Here is a 27,501-nt window from a genome sequence, read left to right as displayed (position 1 = left end):
GCAATGCCCACAAATCCACTCCCCGAGACTTATTTTGGCGTTTCACAGAGTGAGCGCCATCCTCAGGGCTGGGCAACGCGAGGAGCGATCCCATCGCGAGCAGCCAGACAGGAGCTGGGGAAGGAGAGATTCCCTCTGACGGGCACGGGGTCAGTCCTCCCAGAAATCTCGTGCACGTTCCATTCCTCTCCAAGGACTCATTTTAACGTTGTTACGAACTTCCCAACAGTCCAGTCTCCTGCTAATTCGCAGCTGCCCCGGCCCTGCCCGCCCTCACAGAGACGCTGCGGGCTGAGGGGGTGGCACAAGAGACACCTTCCTTGAGGTCCTTCCAACCCAAACCACTCCACAAGCCCGTGATTCTGCGAAATAAAAGGCCGCGCTCCCAGAGGCACATTGTGTCTGAGTTCCCAGGAACGCATTTACTGCGATGAATCTTTACCTTCGATCTAACCCCCCGCCTTTAGCGGCGCTGAGCGTCTCCCGGCCCCCCCCCGGCCCCGTCCCTCACAGGGCGCGAGCCCCGCCCCGCGCGCGGGAAGGAGCGGCTGCGCGCGCGCCGAGCGCCCCGAGGGCGGGAAAGGGCGGGAGCCGCCGCGCGCATGCGCAGACCGGTCCCCGCCCCCCTGCGCGGTGTCACGTGACGGCGGTGGCGGGTGCGCTTCCGGGTGGCGGCGGGGCGGGAGAGGCCGCGGCCCGGTGCCCCCCGGCTGCCCCAGGTAAGGCCAAGGCCGCGCTCGGGACACGGCCCCGCGGCTCCCCCGGGCGCGGCCTCACGGCCCCCGGCTCCCTCGGGCTCGGCCCCGCGGCTCCCTCGGGCCCGGCCCGGGCGGCGGAGGGGAGCGTTCTGGCCGCCGCTCGCGCTGCGGGGGCTGAGGCGCCTCCCCGCCTTCTCCCGTGCGGGCGCGCCGGTGGGGGCACCCTCTGCTGTCACGGCTGGAGCTGCTGCAGTGCCTTTCGTCGTCGTTCCTTCTCGGTCCCAGCCGCTGGTGCGACACGCCAGGCAGCGATTGATCGTTTCTGTGGGCTCGGGTGCGAGTGGCGGAGGCGCTGGAGAAAGTTTACGAGGGGCGGCTGAGGGAACTGGGGTGTTTAGGTCCAGTGAAAGGCGGCTGAGGGGAGACCTTATCACTGTCTACAGCTGCCTGATAGGAGGTTGTCGGGACGTGGATGTTGGCCTCTTTTCCCAGGTGACAGGCGTTCAGCTAGAGGGAACGGCCTCAAGCCGTGCAGGGCAGCTTCAGATCAGACATTAGGGAAAAATTCTTCACCTAAAGGGTTATCGAGCACTGCAGTAGCTGCCCAGGGAGATGCTTGAGTCCGCAGCCCTGGAGGTGTTTAAAAGAGAGGTAGGTGAGATGCTTAGGGGTGTGGTTTAGTAGTGGACAGCTATGATTGGGCTGGGTGATCTCAGCGGTCTTTTCTAGCCTAGTGATTCTTTGATATTTAAATCTTATGAAGGACTAGGGTACAAGTTCTTTCTTGCTCTTGTCTGATAATTAGCGTTTACCTTTAAATGAAGCTCAGTGATTGAGAAATGCACGTTCTGCTATTGCTCTGCTGTCCTTGGAGAGGAATAGAACACGCGTGTCCTCAGAGAGGAAAGCAAGAGTGTTTTCAAAAGTTTTGTCTTAGCTGCCTGATTTCTCTGTGCTTTGGTGCCGAGAGAAGGGATTAAAAGGAGATTAAAAAATGGCTTGTTGTTAATTAAAGGCTCTGCATCACCTCATTCTGCTGACTTTGAAGTGATAAAGTCTGGATGTCCACCATCAGCTGCAGGAAATGTTTCCTGAGGTTGTGGCTAGTGTGGCCATATTCTAAAAGTCTATGGGGTGATAAAAACATGTAGAAGTTACAGTGAGCTGTACTGTATTGGGTACACATACCAGAAAGTATCTGCGCCTTATTTCTGGCTTGCTGGAAAATCAAACATGTAAATACTTTTAGAGGCACCTCTTTACTGCCTGGAACTTGGAATTCACTTAACCCCTACTTTAAGCTGTCTTGTGGGGACTGTATTGTGAACACGCTGCAGGTGAGCTCAAGAGTAGCATCTTAGAGCCACCAGCACAGTCATAAGTTTGGTTTGTGGTGTGTTCTTTTTTTAATGTCAGGTTTTTTTATTTTTTCATCTATCCTTTAAGAATAAAGCCATCGGTTTAGGTTTTCTTTTAAGTTTAGTGTCTGTTTACAGCAAACTGCATTTTTGCATCAAATGATGGGTTCTATACTGATTGTAAACTTTGTATTCTCTTGAGGGTATAAGGTATTGTGCTGTTTCCTGTTTTGGTTAGTGTTGTTTTTCTTAACGTCTTGATTGATACGTTTACCTGTTTCTGCCAATCTCTAGAGCTACCGCAGCCAAGAGCTTCAACAGACTTGGACTTGTATGTCAGCAGAATCACTAGATTGGAAAAGACTCACGGGATCAAGTCCAAGCATATAGTTGGAATTGAATGGTTTATTATGTTCCATTATTGGGGATTCCTTGTTGCTGGTGATGGGTGAGCCAGAAAAAACACAGCTTGACTTGCACATCACAGGGTAAGTTGTCTGAAAACACTTTCTGGAATAGTTATCTTTGAAGTGCATGGTGCTCTCTTTTTTTCTAAGACCTGGGTTGTATTTTAGATCTGACCGTCGGGGTATGTTTTCTCAAAATATACACTTATTCAATGTCTCCTCTAAAATCTAGAGAGATGTCAGGTTTCTTACAGGTTGGAGTGAACTGGTGTAATCCCAGCTGATAGATCAGGTTGGTCAGGGCCTTGATCTTGACTGATTAGTTGATCGTGCTTGAGCAGGGCATTGGACTACATGAGGTCCCTTCCAGCCTAAATCGTTGTATAATAAACAATTCCATAAAGAATTTTGGGCGGGGGGAGGAAGAAAGGAGATAAACCATAAACTTTTCCCTGTGTTTTTTTCCCCTGCATAATACCTCAGCTTGGTGATAGTGATAGTCAATCACAGTAGTGTTGAACTAGCATCTTCTGTCGTGTTCCTGCAGCTCCTTTTTAGCCCGCTGTCCTGAAGACAAGAGGTTCTGGCTGATCAGGAGTCTCTATTAGCAATTCAAGTTGGCTGCAGGATGGAAGGAGTTGAGTTTAAGGAAGAATGGCAGGATGAAGATTTTCCAAGGTTTAAAGTTATTTTTTTTTAAACTAATTCAACTCAAATACATAACATAAAGAATAAGCTACCTATGTCTTCCCGGTGAACTAACGCACAATGATAATCTTGCAGTGATTTCCATCAGTATAGTCACGTTTCTTTAGGGCATGTTTCTTTAGGGTCTGGAAAGAGATCACTTCATATTTGTAAGTTAAGTAATACAGGAATGCCATAGTTGAAGTTTCAAGTGTTACCAAAGTGAAAATTTGTAAGCTTGGCTTTGTTTTGTTTTCTGGGGTTACCTTTTGCAACTACGTTGTGCACATATTACCGGTGTCTGAACACCCAAATATTTCCTTAAGCAGTATTTCTGACACTGGTGTTGCATAGACCTACAGAGAAACTAAACCAGCTAACTTAAGGGGAATTCTGTAGCAACATGACAAAACCACTCTGTAATGTATTTAATGGCAAATTTTCTCAAGCCAAAAATATGACAAGGTTTCTTAAGGATGACACACACTAGTAGCAACTGGTATTTTAGCATTTGTCACACCAGCAGATGGTTGCTTGAATGCTGTAAAGGAATTTTCTGCTACTTTGGAGCTTTGTTTACTGAAATCTTGAGCTTGGGCTATAAATAAATTCAGTTTGGTACTGTCCCACAGTAGTTTTTCAGTGATGTGTAAGTCTAAATATTTGGCATTTAGCTGGCTGTTTAAAAAAAAGAACAAAAAACAACACGTTTTTGTAATGATAGTTTCTGCTTTGTGTACCAGGCCTCTGCCAGAGGATGATCCTGTTGAATCAGATATATTAGCTGCAGCTGCAACAGAAAGTGGAGCTGGTAAGAACATTCCCCTCCAGTCAAGCTGACTGCTTCCTACTTAGAGAGTTGTTTTAAAGCTATGTAATTTTTGGGGGTGTTTTATTCTTTGGGTTGGGGGTTTTTGAGTTGGGCTTGAGGAAACAGCATTCTAAGTGCCATTTTTGTGTGTGAAGAGTATTGTAAACATTTCTATAGAAAGAAGAGGGTTTTGGGGATAAAATATGAGACTTTTAATCCTCCTTGTGGACAGAGCTATCCAGGTATTGCTGGACAAAAGTGAGTTGCTGTACTTGCTACCTGACCTGTCTTAAAGTCTTGGTTCGTTATTTGGCGTCTGTGCATCAGTTAGGACTTACTGAAGTTTTGCTCTAAATTTCAGAGCTTTGTGGCCTTTTAAGAACATTGCCTCTGCTAATGGTCAGAGGGGAAATAATACAGATGTGGGGTTTTTTAAATTTTAAAATTTTGGGGGTCTTGTTTATCTGCTTTAGTTGTGGCATTTCTATTGCTTCTTTTTGCAGCTTGTATGTTATTTTTCTATTTCATCAGAGGTGGTTATCATGTTACAGTTACCTAGCAGAAACAGGGGTTGGGGCATCGACCTATTGTGTTATTTGCAGGACTTAAGAGTATAATACCTAGAACAACTCTGGTACCCGTTGGTAGAGCTGGTGCAGGGAATAGTTGCTTAGGTGGCGTCAGCATGTCAGAAGAAAAACTTCCTCTGTGTGGAGTATAGTGGTTTACCACTGTGATCATAGTGTGTGTGCATCAGGTAACGTACTGTCTCGTGGGCTTGAGGACTGTGACCTCCAGGTGCTGTTCTTTTCACCTTGTGTTTAATTCTTATTCTGAAGATACACCGTTTAAATTATGGGCATTAACTTACAGTTTGTTCTGGGAAAGCGTTGTGCTCTCCTGTCCTGACCTATATAAATTTGCTTCAGCTTTGAAAATAAATAATTTGCTTTTTTTTTAAATGCAGAGGTTAATGGAACCAAAGTGAAGAAGAAACTAATGACTCCAGATATTAGCTTAACTTTGGATTGCAGTGAGGAATCTGTTTTGTCTGATGACTTGGATGAGAGTGGAGAGATTGATTTGGATGACATAGATACTCCTTCAGAAAACAGCAATGAGTTTGAATGGGAAGGTAAGTATTCGTTTACTTTTGTCTGGTGCCCTAAAGTATTTCTTTTTTTCACATGTGCAGGCCAACAGCTTTTCAGATGGGAAATAACTACAACTGAGTATTGCGAGAGGAAAAGTATAAATGGAGTTAAAGCACAAGTTTTAAACTTGCATTTTAATTATCTTGTAAGGCCCTTTTTATGTAAGCCAAGAACTGTTTTGCTGTTCAAATAGTTGGAGTCTAACTTCTGTGAACTTCCTAACTTAATGTCTCTCTAATAAGTAAACATGTAAACTCAATTATTATTATTTTTATTATGAAAATAAAATAATTTTAATTCCTGAGGAAACAGGAAGCTTTTTTCACTGTTACATATGAAACACTACCTATTCTTCATTCAAAACAGCTTATAAATGGAGGTGGAAACACTCTGTAGAATAAGGTGGGTTTGGGTTTTTTTCAAAAGCTGAAGACACATTGCAAGTGAAGTTTTCAGAACAGAGCGTGTGGGTTTACCTGTGTAAAGGGATTTACATAGTTTTATTGAAGAAGGATTGATATTTAGGGTTAGCTTTGCAGTTATGCAAAGGAAATGTTCCGGATGTTTGTGCCTTGCTTTTAAAAGTGGCTGAAAAGGGTTTCTGTCTTTTCTTCCTTTAATGCTGCTGCCCACATTTTCCTGGAAGGATAGTTTCAATTAACAGCTTTGTCTTGGGAACAGACAACTAACTTGCAGTAGGTTTTTCTCGCTTTGGGTAAGGTCTATGCAACAAAGTCAAGAATCATTATTTAATTGGAGAAAATTGTTTTACAGATTGCTGTCAGCATAAATTTCATATCTATTGATTGCACACACATGAATTAGATTTAATTTCTAATAGATTTGCCTGCATGTCTGCTTGCAAGGTACTGTCAATGTTTTAAATCATGCTTTTATGCAAATCTGTGATCAAGCAAACCATGTAATTATCATTGGAGTTAACCACTTTGTTTATTTTGGTGAGATTCATCGAGGTCTGTGTTCTGAAGTCCTACAACTAAATGGGCTTCTTACATGAATCAAAATTTTTTTAATACAGCAAACAACAGTCAACTGCAACATAGACTATTTTGGTAAAATGTGACACGCATGAGATCCTAGTTTGTAATGACCGAGTTAGCTGATATGTCTGATTGTCTAAAGAATATTAGAAGAGGTTAAATAGCAAAGTGGTTAACCCGTGTTGTAATTGATTGTCACCGTATGTAGTATTCATAATCGATCTTGAACGTGTTTTAACTTTGGCAGATGATCTTCCAAAACCAAAAACTACTGATGTAATTAGGAAAGGATCACTTACTGAATACACTGTGGCAGAGGAGAAGGATAATGGTCGGCGGTGGCGAATGTTTAGGATTGGAGAACAGGACCATAGGGTGGACATGAAGGCAATTGAACCATATAAAAAAGTTATCAGTCATGGTGGTAAGGATTAGTGTTGTGCTGAGGGGATCTGCTGAGAAACTGCTTCTTTAAGCTGAGTTGGGGTGGCACAGGAAGGGTTTGGGCATAAAGACTTGTGATTATTCATTTGTTGTGGTATTGAGGCGTATGGTTGATCTAATATTTTTTCTGTATTAAACTCAAGTTGCAAAATGTACACATGTTCAGATCAAGCTGCTAACATGCACATATGAAATTATGTTCTTATCTATTCTACCGTGTCATTTATACCAATATACTTTTTTCGGGTTTAAAATGTTGACAGCATTAACTGTAGATCTACTAAGGCATAAATGAATTTAATGACTCTTCCACAGTCTGTGGAGTGTAGGCTGGAAGGAGTGTTGACGATGAAAAATGTTGTTAAATATACTGATTCTATAGTGAGATGTTGATTGTAGGTACAGCATTTGATTTACATCAACTTCAGCTATTTCTTTAGAAGTAGACAAACTTGAAAAAGCAATTTTGGGTTTTCTGTAACTGTATGTCTGTCTATATTGAATGGAGGTTTGTAAATCTCTTTCAAGTCAATAATGGAAAAGCTTATTGTAGTCAATGTATAGTCACCTTCGTCACTACTGCTGCTTTTTTCTTTGTGTTTAGGTTATTATGGTGATGGGTTGAATGCCATTGTTGTGTTTGCAGTTTGCTTTATGCCTGAAAGCAGCCAGCCTAACTACAGATACCTAATGGACAATCTATTTAAGTAAGTCATCATTTTAATGTAAGGGCAATTATGTCTTTCTCTTTTTAATGAAGCTTTTTATATTTGAGATGAGGCTGAAGTAGTAAATAGAAAAGCAACTACATCTGCTTCCAGGGGAAGGAAAAAAATTATTATGTTGCTCAATATTATTGCCAACTGTGTTTTAAAAATTTGAGCACTACTGTTACCTTAATATCCCAGATCACCTGCAAATTTTCTTTGCTTGTCTCTGCAGGTATGTAATTGGCACTTTAGAAATGTTAGTAGCAGAGAACTATATGATAGTTTACCTGAATGGTGCAACAACACGGAGAAAAATGCCGAGTTTAGGCTGGCTTAGGAAATGTTATCAGCAAATCGATAGAAGGTAAGCAGCTCTGTAGTGTTTTCTTACAGTGTTCGCATGCTCAGTGATACGAGGGCTTAGGAGAAACTGCCGTTTAATACGGTGTCTGTTGGTAGACATTTAAGTAAGCAAATTGCTTGGTATATTGAAAACCGCTTCCTCAGCTACACGATGTGGAATAACGCTACAGGTATGCCTGGAATTTTTGTTATTTTGGGGTCTTGTTAGTCAAAATAGTGGTGTTAGAATACTAAATATTGTTACCATGTAGAAGATCCTTAAATCTTCGGTGTATTAACACAAGGTAATAAGGAGGGTCCTTCATGAACCACTTCAGTAGTTGTGTAAGAAGATTCAGATAAGCTTCTCGTGGAATGTTACTTCCTTGTCATTGTTGTCAAACTGATACTACTTAGATGTTAAATTTGGACTATATAGTTGTGTGATATTTTTTTTCTTGTGACAGATGGTAATAATAGAATGTCAGAATACTAGATTTATATGACAGTCATGCAACCCTTGCTGTCATGCTGCTTCTTTGTTCAATAATTATGTCTGCTGTTTGAATTCTTCAGGTTGAGGAAAAATCTGAAATCATTAATCATAGTCCATCCTTCTTGGTTCATCAGAACACTCCTGGCCATCACAAAACCTTTTATTAGGTAATACTCTGGAAGCTATTTCTTTTTGAAATAATTCCAGCAACTGTTTAAAGTAAACTTCAAAAAAAGGTTTTAATATTGACCTACTGAAAAATTAAGTTGTAACTGTGCCCTGCATTTGTTCTTCCACAGCTCAAAATTCAGCCAAAAAATCAGGTATGTCTTTACCCTGGCAGAACTAGCCGAGCTCGTCCCCATGGAATATGTTGGCATCCCAGAATGCATAAAACAGTACGTCTTATTATTCAAACATGTTCTGCACTGATTATGTTTTAGAATTGGTATATGTTGTATTCAGTGATTGGTTGGAATTTAATACTTCGCATTTAATAAAATGTAATTCAGCTCAGATCGCTGCCGTCTCCAGGAGGAGTATCCATGTTTGACCATACTGCTAACTACATTTTGGTATGCTGTAGCTTGGATAGTCAAAATATTAATGTACAGGGATTTTCACAGATAGTGCCTTATATAATTACAAAGTTATGGGTATTAGTTAGTCTTCTAGAGAAAATACCTCCTTCTGGTTGTTCTAGCAACCAGTTCTTAGTATTCTTAACTGGCTTGTGAGTAAGAAATTCTGGGCATGTTGATACTGTTGTTATTTATAGTATCTTCATCACTCATGCTAACATGTGGAACAATTAAGTGGTGAAATATCACTTGGGTTGTGATTTAATATAAAAGAGGAGCTGTGGTGGAACAATGCTAAATCCCAACCTGTAACAGTTCTAAAACTACTTTGGTGAGGAGGTAATGGCAGCATCAGTGTCTTTGGTTTTATCCTTCCCTCCAGATACATATATCCATTTTAATGTCAGCACAGCTCTGCTGTCAAATATGAGGATGATACTTTTGTCAGCAGCATTTGTGGGTGCAGTAGTAGAGTAGAAACTGCAAATCTGGATCTTAAAGCCAGATGAAGAAACTAATTGTTCTGATAATAAACTGATCAGCCTATTAGAGGGTGTAACATAAAACTACGGAGCGTGCATTGCAGTAGGTGATCACAGCGTGGGAAGATGGCATAGTCTTACTGCGTGGGCAGAAGGGCACAGCCACAAATCCTGCCTCAGCTCTGCAAATGGCCAGTTATTGCAGTAAACATTCAGCCAGTATCAGTTGCACAATTTAACTTTTTATAAAGTAGAGAAAACAGTTTTCTTGGCGCAGGGAGGAAACACATGACAACACTGAGGCAGCCTTGTGCTATCTTTAGAGTACTTTTTTTGCTGGGGCTTTTGAAGCATGTGTTGAGAATATCCAGATTGTCCTTAAATAAGTCTTGAAAGACTCCTTTCTGTGTTGATTAACCTTTAATTGCTCTGCAAAGGCTGAACTTGGTTGATTTTAGGAGTTCATTCTCAGACTTCTGTGGAGGATTAGATCTGGCTTCAAACTGTGAATACAGACTAAATTTTAGTGATAGATGTTAATAGTGTACAAGGAGTTGTATTGAAATTGAACTTTGTGTCATAGTAACTAAATGGTTCTTGTTTACTGCTTATAAATGTTGGCGTTACAATATATTTTTTTTTCTTAATTATATCACTTTCAAAACTTTGGTATGTTTCTACGAACTGTATTGACCCTAATACCAGTTTGCAGCTTGTGTTGAATTTGGCCTTCACGTGTTATATTTACTGAAATCAAACTTTTCCTCACCAAGGTATGAAGAAGAAAAATTTAGAAAGAAACTGAAAAGGTATATTCACATTTTGATTAGGGTTGCATCTAGATAAGACTGTTTGCACTGCAACTAACTCCCAGTTGACTGGCTTGCATAAAGGAATAAGCATTTGTAAATATAAACATGCACTAGTGACTATGTTTTCATGTATGAAAGTAACTATACTGCCTGGAAGTATAGTATATCAACTAAAGAAACGCATCCTGAGTGTTCAGACAGATATTTATCACTCTATTATGTGCGATGCTCATTTTTAAGGGGATACATGGATTCTCAACTGAATCTTCAAGAGGCAAAATTAGTGCTTCTGTGTGAATTGTTTAGGTCAAGTTTCACAGTTTCTAACAAGAAGTGATGTCTGAAGGGGAGAAGAGCTGGTTTTAGGTGCTAAGCTGTAACTATGCATCGGCAGAGATGCAGCTCTGGAAGAAGTTCTGATATTGAATAATGTTTTGTATTTTTTGCTATTCACTACCTTTATAGTCATTAACTTGCACAGATGCAGTCTAAGTTAGCATTTTTAGTGCTGTTTGTATTTGCAGTGCCTATGTTCCTTGCTAATAAACACTGGACTTCCATTTTATTCATTTTCAGTTTCCTGCTACTGTTAAAGCTATTCCAGCAGCTGATGAAATTTTTTTTTAATGGATACATTATTTTTTCACTCTGTCACTAACAGATGTACTGAAAGTTTTTGCTACTCACTTTGCTATTTTTTTATTACTCTTCCTCTGTGTGCATAACCACTGAGGGAAGTTCACTATCTTAAGTCGGGTAGTGGACATGGAGAGGAATGCTGAGAGATTAAAATAGAGGGAATTTAAATTCCTTCTGAAAGCAGAGGGTGGAGCTAGTGATTTATGTCAGCTGTGTTTATGCATAGCTTGCTTGATTAGTTTACCATGATTTCTTATACTTTCTGCTATTACTCCTGTAAGTTATGTCAAAACACGCTTTCCTGAGATACTGCACTGAGGACGGGGCTGGGTTGCAGCTGCGTACTGTGCAGGTGAACAGGTATTTGACAGGTATTTTCTTCTAAACACTGGTCCAGACCTATTGGATCCTTACATACTAGCTTCAGTTCTACAGCTGCAAAAAAACCCAACCTTGCTTCCACCTTCTGTGGGTTCATGGCCCAGAAAAGCTGTCGTTCTGATCATTTTGCAGAACCGGCTAGTTGTATTTTGAGACTGGGCAGGTAGGTTAGACAATTAGGTTGTTAGAAGACAAACTTGGCCTTAGCCTCTCTCAACTCATAACTGCTATTTGTTTTAAAATTAATGCAAAACTTGTTTTCCAGAAGATATAGTTAAAACTGTATCTTGTTCTTATTGTAAAGAGGAAAAGTACATCTTGTGCAAGACTGTTAACCATCCACTGGTTTCTGAAAAGAAACATTTTGTTTGCCAGTCCCAAGGCAGAGATGAAGAATAAAACCAAACCCACAAACAACATTTTAGCAGGCAGGTGCTGATTTTTTCCTGGGTGATTACAAGAGCCTTAGCATTTCATTGAAATAGTACTGCAGTTAAGTAGCCACTTCACCTCTGTTAATGCAACTAGCACTATTACCTTTCAGGCTTCATTTTTGTAATGTTAAAGATAATTCTGTGCTTATTCTGCAATGTATGAATTCATCAAACTAGTAGTGCTTGATGGTGTTGTCATGTTACCTGAACACTTCTATTCCTGCTTGCGTTTGTTAATAAAAACACAGAACTTGCTTTCTTCTTCAGGAAGTCAGGCTTCACTTACACTTTTCAAATGCTTCCTCTTGAATGCTATAGCATATTTAAATGCTTTCTTAACAATTTTAATTAATTTCTACGGGGAGGTAGGAAATTCGTTTTTGGTTTTGTTTTCTTTTATTTTCTAAAGCATTGTGACTGCATTCAATAAAAATCTCAATATTTATTACTAAAACGTTTTCCATGTAAAAGCCTTGTGCTTTCCTGTTAAGATAACTAGGTTTTGCTTAATATATGAGCTATCAAATTAAACTAACCCTCAACATAATTGTAATTTTACTGCTTTCTTTGCTAAGCAGAGTTGACCAAGAGCTGAATGGAAAACAAGAGCAGAAGAGTGAGCAGTGAGTTTTGAGTCCAAACAAGACTGAAGAATATGCAGATGAAATGATGCTATTTTTGCTCCATTTACAATGCATTCTCTGTGTATGTACATATTATATAACCTGTTGCAAAAGGTGCTTAACTTCTTTGGATTAGCACACGATGGACTGCTTACTGCTGTATTGGTTTGTCTTGACTTTAATAGCTGTGTTTATGTAATCATTTTGTACTGCTAAATGTCAAAGAACCCTATATTTTCAGAGGATGTTCTTCCAATTGTTCATCTAAATCATGCATGTTCTTCAGTAAAATATTTATATACCTAAATGTTAAAGGAAAGAGATAATATATATTTTTATGACTGAGCAATATGTTGTGTGTACCTGCTGAAGGAATTCATTTGCAGGTAGATAAGGCCGTAAGTTACTTACTGTTATTGTATAAATCTGTTTTGCTGTAAATGGTCAAGTGCATTTCTTCATTGTCACAAAAACCTTAATTTGCTTGGATGTTAACAATCACATAACATACTCTTTCACAAGTGTGGAGATCCTTATTTTTGTTCACATGCCTAGTACAAGCAGTACTCCTTTACCTCACTAGAGTGAGCTTGAGCTTTGGTGTCTTCTAGGCCGTTTTTTCAGAACGCAGAATTGCAGTTCTTTGAACTTCAGTCTTTAGGCCAGAAGGCTTAAGCCTAAGCCACACAGAAGCTGAACTGTTTGAATGAGTAGTAAGATAGCAGTTTCTCAATTTAGGTTGTGAACTGAGTCTTGGTTTACTGAAGCAGAATCTATCTCGGCTACCGGTAGGAAATGAGTTTGTTGCAGTTCTTCCCAAATGAATAGTGACTGTCACCAGGAGGAAACTGTTCATACTCAGTAAAGCTTGGGAGTTACATAGATACCCTACACAGTTCTTTTATTTAAAAAAAAAAAAAAAAAGAAAATCCACAAGGTTGCATTCAACCAGATTACTGCTTGACAGCTGCAGACAGCAGTCAAGCTATTTTCATGGTTATGACTTGTTACCAATTAACAATTAATCGACTGTCTCTAATGATACATGCATAGACACTGAGAGCATGTACGTGTCCAGAAGACGGCAAATAGCCCATGTCTCTGCGAGCTGCTCTGCAATTCAGAGACTTTCATCTCAAGATCTAGGCACTTTTGTTACACTAGCATCCATATCACAGTTGTAGAGATCCATATACAGGATGTTCTCTTTCAACAGGCAATGCAAATTTCAAGTTGTGTTGCATCCGTTTGATCAGGTTTGGATCTTGCTCTGAAAGCAGAACACAAACGTGAACGGTTTCTTTGGGGCTCTCTTATCTCCTGTGAAAGTTTTGATGTTGACCCAGAATAATGCTAAGTTCTAGTCAGTGAATTGGACGCTTCCAACCTGTTTGCTTACGATACTTTCACAGGGCAGCATGTATGAGTGTGCAAACCCATAAGCCTTCCTCATTCCTACTGGTCCTATGTGGGTCCTCAGCTAGATACTATGCATTCTGATCATCTCATTTCAAATTTTTCCTAATTAAAAAAAGTATTTTTCTCAGTGAAATCAAATTCTTAGTGGAAGGATTGTAGTTCTGTATGTCCCATGGCTTCCTATGTGTGCAGTATAGAGTAGCCAGTCCTCTGTGTAGACCACGTTTATCAAGTGAGGGGATTGTTACTGTCTTTCCTAACAGTTTATTTCTCTAGTGAAGGTTTTTGTGAATAAATATACAGCACAACAGTTCTTCTAACCCTAAAGATAACGCAGCTTGAGAAACAAGTGTACTAAAGCATTATTACCCTTGGACCTTTTGCAGCTCATTTAATGATGTGATAGATGTTTAGAAAAAGCAAAGAGGCCCCAGAGTTATCTTGAACTCATAGATAACTTTTTGTCAAACATCTTTTTTTTTTAATCTAGAAAATAATTTAATATATTTTAATATTTAAAACCATGAAAAGCTGGAATGTCATACATCAATAAAAGTTATTTCAAAATCCAGATCACTTTGTGATAAGATACAGTATCATAGGGAATTTACCTTTCAGTGGCACTTCCTTCTAAGAGTAAAATTTATGTGGCTAGAATACAGTTTGAACTCTGACAAGGAAAGATAATGTAATGACTCACTAATTTACCTTTAATTTGGAGGTTTCATTAGCTCATTTATATGCATATATGTTTGTGGTAATAAGTCATTAGTTATTTTGTTATTACTGTGCACAACTGAAATTGAGATGTTTGGCCCAGTGGCCTTCTCTGTGTGCAGTTGTGAGACTTTTTATTTCTACAGCTGTATAAGTGTTCAGAAGTGGCAAAGATACTTTGAAGCAAGCGCCGTTAAAGCCTGATGTGAGTAGACACCAGATTGCTTGAATGTTCTTGACCTTCCGTGTAGTACGGCAAAGCCATGTTCTATGGGGAAGTAATGGAGAGAGAGGGATGTAGCAGGATTTAGTGCTGAAGCAGATTGAAGTCTTCAAGATTCTGGCATGTGAAAATGGAGACTTTTGGTTCCAAAAAACTTATAACTAGTTAGAATAATATGTAACATTGTTCGTAACAATGCAATCTGTGAGAAACTTTGTACTGAGAAACGATAATTATGTTCTGAATTGCTCACCATTAGTACATAGCCTGTATTTGATAAGCAAATTTGTTGCGTCATACACTTTAATGCTCCTAATGGCAGCTTAAATCCTTTCAACACTTACTTTGCGTCAGACTTGAGGATTAGAGGACAGGTTGGTGGCAGTGGAATGTTTTATGAAATGACCTTGAAGTGTGTCATAGGGAAGAGAAGGTGGCCTTGCTGCCTGGCCACGTGCCTGTGATGTTGTTTACGGAAACGTCGATAGCGAACAAAGCAATGGAACTGCACGGCGAATGGGCACTTTATAAACTAAATCTGTCACAAAGGTTTCCTAGTGAGAAGCGTGTTTCTTCAGTGTCAGTTTTTCATCTGTGTATCATACCGTATTTATTATGTAGAAAGATGGCTTAAATGTATCTCTTATGAAAAGCTGTTCTCTTTGGAGATGACTTAACTTCCCTAGTCCTTCCAGTCTCCCTCAGAAAAGTCCCCTATGAGGAACGGAAGGGAGGGGGATAAGGGCTCGCGTGCTTTTGGTAATTGCAGAAGTCTTATAAAGCTTTCAGTGAAAATTCTTTCTCAATCCTTGTGGATGCAGGTCATTCTCTAGAGGATTTGTTTCACCAAGCGGTTGTTGAGATGCTTGAAATAAGTGCTTTATGTACACTCTTTAAGGACACCTGGTTTTAGTCAGAGTAGCACTCTGAAAGATAAGGAATATTTAAATATTCGTACTCTGAAAGACAGATTTTGCAGCATTCCAAGCTGCAAAATTGTAAGTTGATCTATGTTGTTTCCCTTACTTGTTCCCTTTATTGAGCTAACGGATAAAAAAGAAATTTGTGAAGAGAGTGCAGTTGTGTTACAGTTTTTCATCATTCCCTTCAGGCAATGACTGAGATAATTAAAATTCAAGTCATTCTTTGCTCAACTAGTTTGGGGTTTTCTCCCAATCTGAACTGCCCAGATTACATTGGTTTAAACATACGTTTGTTTTTTTTTTTTCAGTACTAAAAGTATCTCGGGAGAAGCTACTGAAGTGTTTTCAGAAAGTTAAGTCCATATCTTACTGCTCCTTATGCTACCTTGCTCAGCTGCTAGTTAATATTTATGATGTGGCATTTCAGGTTAATAATTATAAAAATCTGTTCATGGAAGATGGATGTTTTACCCTCCCAGAGGAGCCTGAGTAGGTGGGTACCAGGGAGACAGAAAAGTTAAGACATGGTGTGTTGTTACAATTTACTGATACTATGGGTGATGTGGGACATGGGCAGCGTTCAGCAGAGGGGAGCTGCAGTAGTCATGCAAAAACACAGGTTGTGGAGAACAGATGCTGTAACTGGCTTAAATTGACTATTATTTTTCACAGATGCGACTATTTTTCTTTGCCCTCTTAATATTAAACTATGAAAGTGCAAAACTCTTCACCTACCTCTCAAGAATGCTATGATCCTTTCTTTTAAATGAGCTTCCGTTTGCGTTCCAAGATGTCGTGGAGTAACCTGATAAACACATCTCTGAATGTGCTAGCTGTTAACACTGATGGGAACCGTTTTAATGAGGGGAATAAATAAACGCTGTATGCAATGAATACCTTTGGAAAATCTCTGAATGATTTCTTTTACTGCTAAGGAACACATTAATAATACAAGAAACTTTAGGGATTGTATGCATCACCCACTCCCTCTTATAGTTAAACATGAACTTTAAATCAGTTCTTAAAGTTCAGTAGCCATTATGAGGTTTAAAAAAACCATAGTTTTGAGTTGAATAGTTGAAAGGCTTTTGGTACTTTCTAATGTCAAAGGAGGAGGGGTTAAGCTCTGGGCTTACAGAGGGCACAGATTTTGGTTATTTGAACACTCAAAACCTAAACGCAGCACTACAGCCACCTCGACTGCTCCTTGAGATATGTAATAAATTGATGCCCTGACATGCCAGACTCAAGAATCAAGGCCAATTTGATTACTAAGGTGTTCTGCAGCACGACATCGGGCAGGCAGGGGATAAATCCAGGACCGTTCACAAAGGCCACGGACAGGCAAAGCCCACACCGCCAACACTTCTCCTTTCCCATCCTTTCCAACTGCAGCCTTGTTAAAAGTCCTTAGTTAAGCAAAAGTTTATCATTAAAGCTAATCCTACATTTTAGCACTAAATTCACAAAATCTATATATAATATTCAAATATAGACTAGGTTAGCAACTTAAAACAGATTATTTTTTCCTTCAGTATAATACAATATATAATTATATATACAAGTGTATGGTTATATATTATATATGCATTATTATATACTATATATACTAATACATTAAACGTATACATTTTATCTGTATTACTATTTACTTCACATATTCCATAATGTATAGAAAAACATATATACTTATATAGCCTTAAAGGCTCTTGTGCAGCATTTGCTGGGTATCCGAGAGCTCTTTGATTATATATATTTTATATATATTACATCTTTATGAACAGCTGAGATGGCTGTGGTGCCGTCTTTAGGTTTATTATATATAATAGAAATTAAATAAAATATATTGTATTATATATAAAAATGTATAATATACAATTACAGTATCAAATAATATATAACGCATAATGCATTATATATAATATATAATGGTATATCATACATATAATTATAAACAATATAATGTCTAACATATAATGACAATATGATTAACATACGATGTTAATATGCGCAATATAATAGTTAATACAGGACGTTTCTCGTTATCCGCTCCCCGCTCCACAAACCCCGGCGGGCGATCCCCGCTCCCTCCCGCCGTCGCCCCGCCCCCGTTTCTGTTTCCGGTTCCGGTGGGGTCGGCGGCCCCGCCCCTTCCGGCGGGCGCGGCGGTGAGTGGGGCGGCAGGGCCGGGGCGGGGGGTCCCGCTGGGTCCCCGCGGGCGGGACGGGGCTCGGTCCTCCTGGGACTCATTTTAATCTTCTTATGAACTCGGGAGCGGCCGGAGCCCTCGCTAACGGGGAGCTGGCCCCGGCCCTGCCCTCGCCTCGGGGATGGGGAGAGGCTGCAGGCAGAGGGGGAGCAGAGAGACCCCTGCCCGGCACAGACCAGGCTGAGCACGGGGCGTTCTCAGCCCCCGTCTGGGAAACACGGAATAAAAACACGCTCTAGAGGGACGTTCCGTCCGACTTTGAAACAAATACAGTGACTCAGATCAAACCTAACTCTACCTTAGCATAAATCGAAAGTATTCCACGTCTGTAATAACAACCACTTCTTGTATTGAGGGTTCTGGTGGGCCTTGGATTTGTTTCATTGTTTAATTTCTCTTTTTTTTTTAAAATGAGAGCGAGGACGTAGCTGTCTTGCGGAGCTGTGGGCGATCCGCAGCCCATCGCAGTGAGCCATGGCGTACCAGCTGTACAGGAACACCACGCTGGGGAACAGCCTGCAGGAGAGCCTGGATGAGCTCATACAGGTGCATGTGACGCTGGGGTCTCAGCAGCTATCTCAGTATAAGAGAGCTTGAAACTGCTCCCTGGTTGTTGTCTCATGGTGTTTAGGGCCAGTGTTTGGAAAACTGATAAAAAAATTAAGTTATCGATGCTGCATTCATGTGGGAAATAGTGTTCTTAACGTTCTAGGTGAAGGAAGAAGTTTTATGGGAATGGTGTAACCCCTGTTGTATGGCTCAGTAAATGAACCACCAGATTAATCTGGAACACTGTCATTGATTTTCTGCTCTTCTGGTTGTTCCTGGTGGATATTTATCAGAAGAATTTTTGTGTAGCTCTAAAAGCCCTGTTAGCACATTGCTGCTTCTCTCAGAGTTAAAATAGGAGAAAGGAAGTAAGCACAGGAACACAGCGCTTCTGTAAATTGTTCTTGTAGAGATCTGTTTTGTGTGAACTTTGTTTTGAAGTTTTTAATTTTTACTGCACTTTTGAGTTTACTTTGAAGCAACTCAAAACTTTCTTCTTTTAAACTACTTTAGTCGCAACAAATCACGCCTCAGCTGGCCCTTCAGGTGCTACTTCAGTTTGATAAAGCTATAAATTCGGCACTGGCACAACGAGTCAGGAACAGAGTCAATTTCAGGGTAAGGTAACAATATCTAAAAGCTCTCTGTGAGGTACAGTAAATAAGCATTGATCCAGAAAGTCCTTAAAAGCTGTGTGCCCTCAGCAAAAGCTCATGAGGTTCATTTTGACTCTGAAATAATGGCTGTTTACACGTACGTTCTGCATGCAATTGTAAGGCTTGTTACCTTATGCTCCTAGGGATTTTTTTTAAGGAATGCAAATATCAGAAATGGCTTTTGTGGGAGGATGAGAACAGGGGAAGAGGGAAATGTCTTGATGGGCCATCCTTGATTGCCATCCTCAGTGTCTTACAGATGGGGAGGGAGACTTTTGCTTCTTTTAGTTGTACCTAGCAGAAGTGAAGTGAGGCTGGATTTTCAGCCACATCTGTTATGTGAAGAGATAATAGAGAGTTGTAGATCTACCCTTTTGTAAGTCACTGGATCATTTTGTACCTTTTTTCTGTTAATATAATAGAAAAATAAGCTTTTGGGGTTTTTTCCCAGCTAGCCAGCAAGTTGTTAAATGTCAGCTTGACTGCAATTTTGAGAGAAAAAAACCTCACAGCTGTCCTGTTAACCTCTGTCCTAATACTCCTTCTACAGTCTCTGCGGAACAGACTATTAATGAAGTGAGCTCTTTAGACTTTTAAACCATATAGATACGTTAAGAAGAGTGTAACTTCTTTCTCTGACATGCTTCGCTTTCCTTGTGTATGTAACACAGTGTGGAAAAATGTTCAGAGTGTGTTTATTGGATTAAATTATAAAACAACTTGCTTGGAGCAAATTCAAGACCATCAGTTTAAAATACGTGAAGATAAAGGCCAGAAGATTACATATCAACATCCTCAGTAATGCATCAAATGTGAGGGGTACCCTTTTATGTCATATTGGTCAGTTTTGTTACGGTTTTTTATTTAAACAATTGCAGAATTCACATCTTACGATTGCTGCTGTAACTGATTTTTCTTATGGCTCATGTTTTAAGAAGTCTTTTCTGATACTGATCCTTTATGCACATTAGAAAAGTTATAAAACTTTGTAGCGTACCTGTGAAGCTTCCCCTTGGTTGGACTATAACGCCACTACGTGGTCTTGAAAATTTTCATCCACTGGAGGGCATTTAAACTACGGTTTTCCTCAGAATTAGTTGCTGGTGAAGTCTGTGTGCATTCAGTTGCAGAGGTGGCGTTATGGCAAATGTAGCTCTAGAAGGCATGTAGTTCAGTAGATAATTAACGTTTTCTGTTATTTTTGGGATGCATCCTATAGAAAACGTCTCTTGTCTTTTTCAGGGGTCTCTGAATACGTACAGGTTCTGTGACAACGTATGGACATTTGTATTGAATGATGTTGAATTTAGGGAGGTCACTGAGCTTGTGAAAGTGGATAAAGTGAAAATTGTAGCATGTGATGGAAAAAGTAAGTATGGAATATGATGTAAATAAGCAGAGACTTGTTCATTTATGGAAAGCTTTTGCCAAATGTCTGATTAAAGCTAGTTTGATTGTGTTATTCAGACAAAAGTAGGGCTCTGCACTCTTTTACAGTTGATGAGAAATTAAACAAACACAAGCTAAATGCTTCCCTAACTTGTAAGCACTGAAATAGGAATGTGTTAGAGACAGCTGTACACCTGTTGTTGGGGAGCACACACTGTTAGAGCGATAAGAAATTCAAAAGTAATCTTAATGGAGTTGCTGTGTGGTGATTTTTCTAGCATTAACCCGTTTGTTTGAACAGCACTATGTGTTATTGTATTCAAGGAGCGCTTCATCAGTCTGAGCAAGCAGTTGCCTAAAAAATATCTAAGCAATTGTTCGCTGGATTTGATAGTAGAGCACATAAAAGGCTTATGCTAGCATTTGCAGTCATATTATAATATTTATACGTTGCTCGAGAGGCCGCTGTATGTGCACTGTTTGTGGGTATTTATGTTCCATGGTTGGCTAACTTTTGTCAAGGTTCCTTGGAATTCTTCACTGGAAAAAGCCATTTAGTGACATCCGTGGCAAGCTGATTTATACCTTTTAAAACCATCAGTGTGGCAGAAAATCACCAAAGATGTGTAAAACGGTGCTAGCTTTTCATCCCAGGGGAGTGATGCTAAAAGAAGCAAGAACTGAGAATGGAAAAAGCCTTATTTAAATATGGACCTCTGAAACATGGTTTCCTGATCCAAACATGATTACAGTGGTCACTTCAAGTTGTAGTTTTAGAGAGCTGACAGAATTTATTGTTTGCTCAACTTCAGGTATTAGCCAAGCATATAATCTTACTCATTATATTACTCTATTGTTTATTACTCTATTTATTTTCTGTGTGCTTATTATAGCTAGTAGAGCTATACTTTGCTTTCCAAGTATTATTTGTTTTCACTCTTGATAAAGTATGTAGATAAGACATTGCAGTCTTTTTTTCCCCACAAGAAGTTGACTTGATAAAGGAATGTAGTAAGCACTGACTTGTCTTTCTCCTTATTCAAGTTATGTTTTTTTCCCTGTATCTTTTAAGAACAAGAAAGCAGTAATGGTAGTAATACCAGAAATTGCACAGATGGTAATTGGTGCTCCTGACAAAACTTCAGAACAGAATTGTTGTCAGTTGTTTTATGAAGATCGTGCTCATTCCTGCATCTGTTTCAAAATTCATAATGAACAATAGCCCACACTCCATAGAAGCTTACGCTCTTGTCAATAGATCCTTGTGATTTAGCTAGAGGTGCCTGTGACTGACTGCAATTAAGTGTTCGTGTATCACTACAAGTTAGAGCAACGCTGCTTGTATTTCTAACGCCCTAATAGCAAGTGGTGTGTGGGCACAACCCGGAAGTTCTGTGCTGGCTCTTCAGTGTGGGTAACTGAAGTGAAACAGCACAAGGGGTTGGTGCATCACATTCAGTAGCAGTGGAGGGGATCGGGCAGGTACAGAACATGCTCTAAAATGCTTGGGGAAAGAATAGAGAACAGTATCAGTTGTCTTGAATTTATACTCAGCTGTAGTGCAGGGTATGTATTGCTCACACTTTCTTTTTTTCTTTCCTAGACACTGGCTCCAATACTGCAGAATGAATAGAACTGTGGATTATCTGCAATATTTTCTGTTAATATGCAGCACTTTCTGGAAAGAAGCATGGAAAGGGACTGTGTTCATATGTAATTCTTGTGATGCAGATGCGAGTTAATCCAGTGTAGACAGCATCACAGAATGGCAGTTGAAGAAATACCTGTAGCATTTCTTCTGGTCACCTTATAGGGCATGAATACTATGTTACGTTTTTTTTTCTTTTTTTTTTTTTAATTTACAACAGATATTGTTGCCTATTTTGTTCAAAATAATTTCTGTAATAAACTTTTATTTAAAGAGTTGTGAATGAGTGATCATTGGGAAACTGTTTAAAAACAATTAAGAATATAATATATTCTCTCAGCATTGTCTAAGTGTGTTTGGCATCATGTTGCAGATGCAGAGGTCTTTCATTTACAGGGTTGGGGTATGGTTACACTGATGAGCCCTGCAAGAAATGACCGTTTCAGAATGATGGGGGGCACCAACAAAATCTTAGCAGCTCGTGCTGGCCAGTACATTTGTCTGTTTGTTACTGCATCTTTCTTTTCATTAATTTGTCCGTTTGGTACTCTGCTAAGAAATAACCCAAGTATAACAGTTATGCTCAGCTAATCAATCTGAAATAATGGAACTGTGGCTCCTAAGATTGCACTACATGCTCAACAAATGTTAGTGCTGCTTGTTTCAACATTTTCTAGTTGGTTTTTGTACTTTTGTGGAATACATTTAATTGGACACCCGGCTAACAGGATTTCAGTGAAAGTTGAGCTATGCATTTTGAGATGTGAAATGGAGAACTTTGTTCTTTTCACATTCCTCTAAGTGTATCCAATGAAAAAATCCTTAAAATAAGTTTCTTCACTAGAAGTACAAATACCGATAGCTCATTTGTCTGACTTAACAGCAGTGACTCTTCCAGTGTGGTCATAGGAATGGTAGCTGCCGCAGCAGCATCAGTCATTTATTTTTCACAGCAGGGTACTTACAGACCAGTAGAAATTGGAAACTAGAGAAGAAAAGTCGGGGGTAACTGTTTTCAGATTGCTCTAAATCTCCCGTTTATGCTAAATCTGGAACATATTTTACATATTGAAACCTTTCTCGATGTGTTGGTGGCCCAGTCAATTAATTAAAAGAAGAAAGCTTTAGTATCTCTTCTAGTATTTTTCCAGACTGATCTGTTACAGTTTTCAAAGTCCTACCTTTGGACATCGAAGGGTACGTACTTCAGGTTCAGTTAACTTCTGCTTCCCTCACTTCGAGTGAGAAAGGAGTTCACAAGATTGCTTGCTAGACTCTTCCAAGTATTATGTTTGCCCTTAATTTTTTTTGTCTTGTTTCTATACTAAATGTCCTTTGCTACAAACTGCAGATTAGAAAGTAACCTTTTTTGAAATCGGAACAACAGACTTCTCTGAATTGCACAGTAAGTATCCGTGAGGTCATTATCATAAAGGATACAAATTACATGCATACCATGGTTTTTCTGTATCTGACTCAGTCTTCTAGGTTCAAATGCTTTTTACTCTCTACTAATTGTGTAGTAAACTGAATTTCAGCCCGTGGAAGTGTACAATTTTGCTGTCCTTACCTCCAACTCTTCGTGCTCTCTTCCTGTTTCTGGACAGGAACTCCTCGCTCTCCAGTTCTCTGTCAGACTTCTCTTGTGTTTGAGCAGTTCTGTACTATAGGACTCCCAGGCTTTGTGCTTCCTTAGCTGTTAATCGCAAGGAAAAGAAATGCTTAACCAAAAAAGAAAATAACAAGAAAAAGGGTTGTGTTATGGGTTTTTAAAGTTTCCAAAGTAAGCATCACAGGTCTGGGTTTTTTTTTCTGTATTTTATTCCAACCTTATCTGGTTTGGGTTTTTTTTTTCTGTGTTTTGTTTGGAAATACTCTGTTCATAGCTTACCTCTAGTTGCTATCTCTCTCTCTTTTTTATTTTTCCTAATGTTGTTTCTAAATTATCCTTTTTTTACTAAACTCCCCATTCAGCATAAGTTATTTGCCCTGTTAATTCTGCTGTCTCTTGAGGCATACTGATGTGTAAGTAGTTCTTGGGGATAACATTTCTGATGTCTAGAATTGCTCCAGTGATGCCTCAGGGAGTATCTGCCTGTGGGATGAAGACTTCTGCCTGCTCCCTGTAGAAGAGAAGCTTCCATGTGCTTCAGGAGGAATGAATTCCTGAGGAGCTCGCAGCTGTCAACACAAGCTCTGACACTAGGTTGGCAGCACACATTCCTTTTGGCTCAAACGATGTTTCTGGAATGGAGTTTGTCCAGACCCTGGATCTACTACTTCTGTGGAGGCTGTTTCAGTTCACTATAAAAAACTGGAGCAAACAAGAAGGTAAGGGGGATTGGGTGCTAGTATTATTCTTGCTTTTTATTGTTTTATTCTCCATAACTTTCTTGCCACTTGCTGTCTTCGGGTTTTGAATTTCAACTACTCCCTCCGTGTTCATTTGATTAATGTGCTTTGTGGCCTGGGAAAATTTGCAGAACTTAGACGTAAAATTGTTAACTGAACATTTGTTATACTATATATATATATATAACTGAACTTTTGTTATACTATTTTAATATCCAGTGGAAGACAATCCATCCCACTTTCTACAGCATCAGCATACTCGCTGCTGCCTATTTGGTCCCTCCTTGGCTGTAGTGTTATGGGCTGATTCATTTATTTGGGTTTTTTGTTGATTTTCTTCAGAGAAGTCACAGTTCCGGGTATCAGCACCTTTGCACCTTGACCTGGAATGGATGTTTCTATTTAGAAAGTAACTAACTAAAGAAAGTGAAGGAAAGGAAAGAATAAACACCAATACAGAAGTGGCTGTGGGTGCCTGCCTGTGTTTAAACAAGGCTTCCAAGAACGAGGATTTGTGAATTCCGTAACTGTGTAAAACAGGATGTTATCTGAAGTAAGATGTTTGCTCGGTCAGGGATATCAATACCTGACTAAATGTTATCAGGGACACATAGTAAAGGAAAGTGCAGAGCAGGAAGAATTTATGACGAGTTTCCAGAAGACAAGTTTAATCAGGATCATTCTTTTACGCAATGACTAGGTACAATGACTAGGTACAATGAGGTAGATGAGAGTTACTCAAAACACAGGTATTTGCTTTTAAGGATCTCAGCAGCTTAGGAGTTAGTATTTCAGTTAAGGTACTAGTGACTTGGTTTTGCTTTTCTGTACTCTAAAAGTTCCGGGGGGGGAAGAAAAGAAGGCGCCCGGTAAAAAGCATTTTACCTTCAGTAGGACTGTGCTGAGAGATGTGGACTTTTCCTTCACTGTAACTTAAAGGGTGATCTTTGTTAGGAAAATAGATTTTCTCACAGATCAAAGTACTCTACAAAATAGCCATTATGGCTTAGTAGATAGTAAGTCAAAGATACATTAATATTTGTTTTTTCACGCTGTGCTAGAAGAATCTGCACCCTCTAAGAAAGTGGAAAGAGTTGACTGAGAGTCTGGTTAATGTTTTATGGTCACTGCTGCTGCAGTCGGAAGACAAAGCACACTTTAACCCTGTTCCCTAAATCAATCTTACTCATGACTACAAATACGTCACTGATATTTTGTTCCTATAGGTCACGTTTGCTTCTAGTTTGTTCCAAATTGATTACCTGGTTTCCTCTGAATTTATTTCAATTGACACATTTCTTTATTATGGGATGTTTCAGAGATGATCATACAAAGTATGCAAGAAATGCAAAGCAAGAAGGAAAAGGAAATGGATCCTCCTAAGTAGAGTTAAGAAGTTCATGGACATGCTGTGTAAATACACATTAAGCCATTTTCAGATCACGTTAGGCTGTTCTTGCAAAAATAAAGTGAAAACCACTTGGAAATAAAAAAATTAAAGCCAGGTGAGTGGTTGTTTGGTTTTTTTTTTAAAAAAAAAGTTATTAGATTTCAGAATGATAGTTCCTGTGCATACCTTGAAAAGGCAAATGGCAATTTACATCATGTTTCCTCCTTAAACAGCTGCTCATAGAATCACGGGATCATAGAATCACTAGGTTGGAAAAGACCTCTTGGGTCATGGAGTCCAACGATTCCCATCTGCCACTGAACCATGTCCCTGAGCACTTTGTCTACTCATCTTTTAAACCCCTCCGGGGACGGGGACTCGCCCCCTCCCTGGGCAGCCGCTGCCCGTGCCCCATGGCCCTTTCTGTGGAAACTTTTTCCTTATATCCACTCTGACCCTCCCCTGGCGGAGCTTGAGGCCATTCCCTCTCGTCCTGTCCCCTGTCACTTGGAAGAAGAGCCCAGCTCCCTCCTCTCTCAACCTCCTTTCAGGTAGTTGGAGAGAGCAATGAGGTCTCCCCTCAGCCTCCTCTCCCTCAGGCTGAACACCCCCCGCCTCAGCCGCCCCCTCATAACCCTTGTTCTCCAGCCCCTTCACCAGCTTCCTCACTCTCCTCTGGACATGGCTGGTGATTCATTTGAGATTCAGGTGGTTAATTAATGATTGTAAACACAAGTGTCAGAAGTAGATTTATCCACTTATCAGACAAACCTAACTCTGATATTGCTGATGTGATTGTGTTTCCAATTTAGACAGCCCGAGGTTTTATTGATGAAGCCGCCGTGGGGTTTAATCTGGGGGTGATCCCGTGCTCTGAAACACCAGGGCCACTTACGGTTAGAGCTTGTCCTAAAGAAGTTTATTCTTCCCTAATAACGGACACAGGCAGCAGACACAACAGCTGCGGGAAGATGGACACCGGGCAGACCAAAGAACCGCCCGGAGCTGAAGGGGCCGAGCAGGTGCGAGTTTGGGCGGGAAAATAAGGGGTGGAGTCAGTGAAAAGCCCCTGAGCAGCGCCGGCCCCGAGCCTGGAGAGGGGGACGCAGGGGAGAGCCTGGCACTGAGAGGACGCCACAGCACCATGGGGGTAGCTACAGTTATCTATCTTTCTTTCTTTCTCTTTCTTCTTCCAGCGCGTGCCGGTTTTCTACAGGAGCTCCAGGAAACTGAATCCTGTGTTCAGTTCTGGGCCCCTCACCACAAGAAGGATGTTGAGGCTCTGGAGCGAGTCCAGAGAAGAGCAACGAAGCTGGTGAGGGGGCTGGAGAACAGGTCTTACGAGGAACGGCTGAGAGAGCTGGGGGTGTTTAGCCTGGAGAAGAGGAGGCTGAGGGGAGACCTCATTGCTCTCGACAACTCCCTGAAAGGAGGTTGTGGAGAGGAGGGAGCTGGGCTCTTCTCCCAAGTGACAGGGGACAGGACAAGGGGGAATGGCCTCAAGCTCCGCCAGGGGAGGTTTAGGCTGGACATTAGGAAAAAATTCTTCACAGAAAGGGTCATTGGGCAGTGGAACAGGCTGCCCAGGGAGGGGATGGAGTCATATTTTTTTAATCAACATTTAAAATGGTAAGGTTTTTTCCTTCTTTTCTTTATCACCGCTTTGACATGCGAATACACTCACAAATCTGACATTTATAATGGCTTTGGAAAAGGACATGCTGCCAACATTCCTTTGTAAGATTCTTTTTGTCTTAGTTCACTTTCTGAATTTGGGAGGAGTCTTGTTCTTTCAGAAGAAATTAAGTCACTTTTAGTAGTAGGAGAGGGTGAGCTGAAAATAAATTTGCATGAGATACACCTTTTTTCTTTATAACATAATAATCTGATATAAATTGTGAGTAATAAGACCAACAGAAACTGCAAATTTTCTTTGAATCAGGAGAATTGGATGTGGAAGTTTACA

At 40.2% G+C, this 27,501-nt stretch overlaps 2 protein-coding genes across 3 annotated transcripts; both read left to right on the top strand.

The window, feature by feature from the left end:
* The first annotated feature begins 624 nt into the window (after positions 1-624).
* On the top strand, positions 625-16,249 carry BNIP2 (BCL2 interacting protein 2). Of its 2 annotated transcripts, XM_069867229.1 has the most exons (12): positions 625-719; positions 2,351-2,544; positions 3,011-3,141; positions 3,894-3,961; positions 4,929-5,096; positions 6,364-6,540; positions 7,165-7,267; positions 7,503-7,634; positions 8,189-8,275; positions 8,408-8,506; positions 9,945-9,980; positions 12,016-16,249. In XM_069867229.1, exons 3-12 carry the CDS (start codon positions 3,092-3,094, stop codon positions 12,062-12,064), a joined length of 969 nt encoding a protein of 322 aa, XP_069723330.1. In that variant the 5' UTR covers positions 625-719; positions 2,351-2,544; positions 3,011-3,091; the 3' UTR covers positions 12,065-16,249. The 2 variants fall into 2 exon arrangements, with proteins under 2 accessions (XP_069723330.1, XP_069723331.1); XM_069867230.1 differs by lacking the exon at positions 9,945-9,980.
* A 1,672-nt stretch (positions 16,250-17,921) lies between these two features.
* Positions 17,922-22,070, top strand: GTF2A2 (general transcription factor IIA subunit 2). The gene is made up of 4 exons (XM_069866836.1): positions 17,922-18,097; positions 18,614-18,718; positions 19,999-20,125; positions 21,749-22,070. The coding sequence occupies exons 1-4, from the start codon at positions 18,026-18,028 to the stop codon at positions 21,772-21,774; spliced, it is 330 nt and encodes a 109-aa protein (XP_069722937.1). The 5' UTR covers positions 17,922-18,025; the 3' UTR covers positions 21,775-22,070.
* The last annotated feature ends 5,431 nt before the right edge of the window (positions 22,071-27,501 follow it).

The sequence above is a fragment of the Phaenicophaeus curvirostris genome, chromosome 12 (genome assembly GCF_032191515.1).
Source record: "Phaenicophaeus curvirostris isolate KB17595 chromosome 12, BPBGC_Pcur_1.0, whole genome shotgun sequence".
In the NCBI taxonomy this organism is placed as follows: domain Eukaryota; kingdom Metazoa; phylum Chordata; class Aves; order Cuculiformes; family Cuculidae; genus Phaenicophaeus; species Phaenicophaeus curvirostris.
The sequence above is the reverse complement of the archived record's forward strand: the minus strand, read 5'-3'. Positions and strand labels throughout refer to the sequence as shown.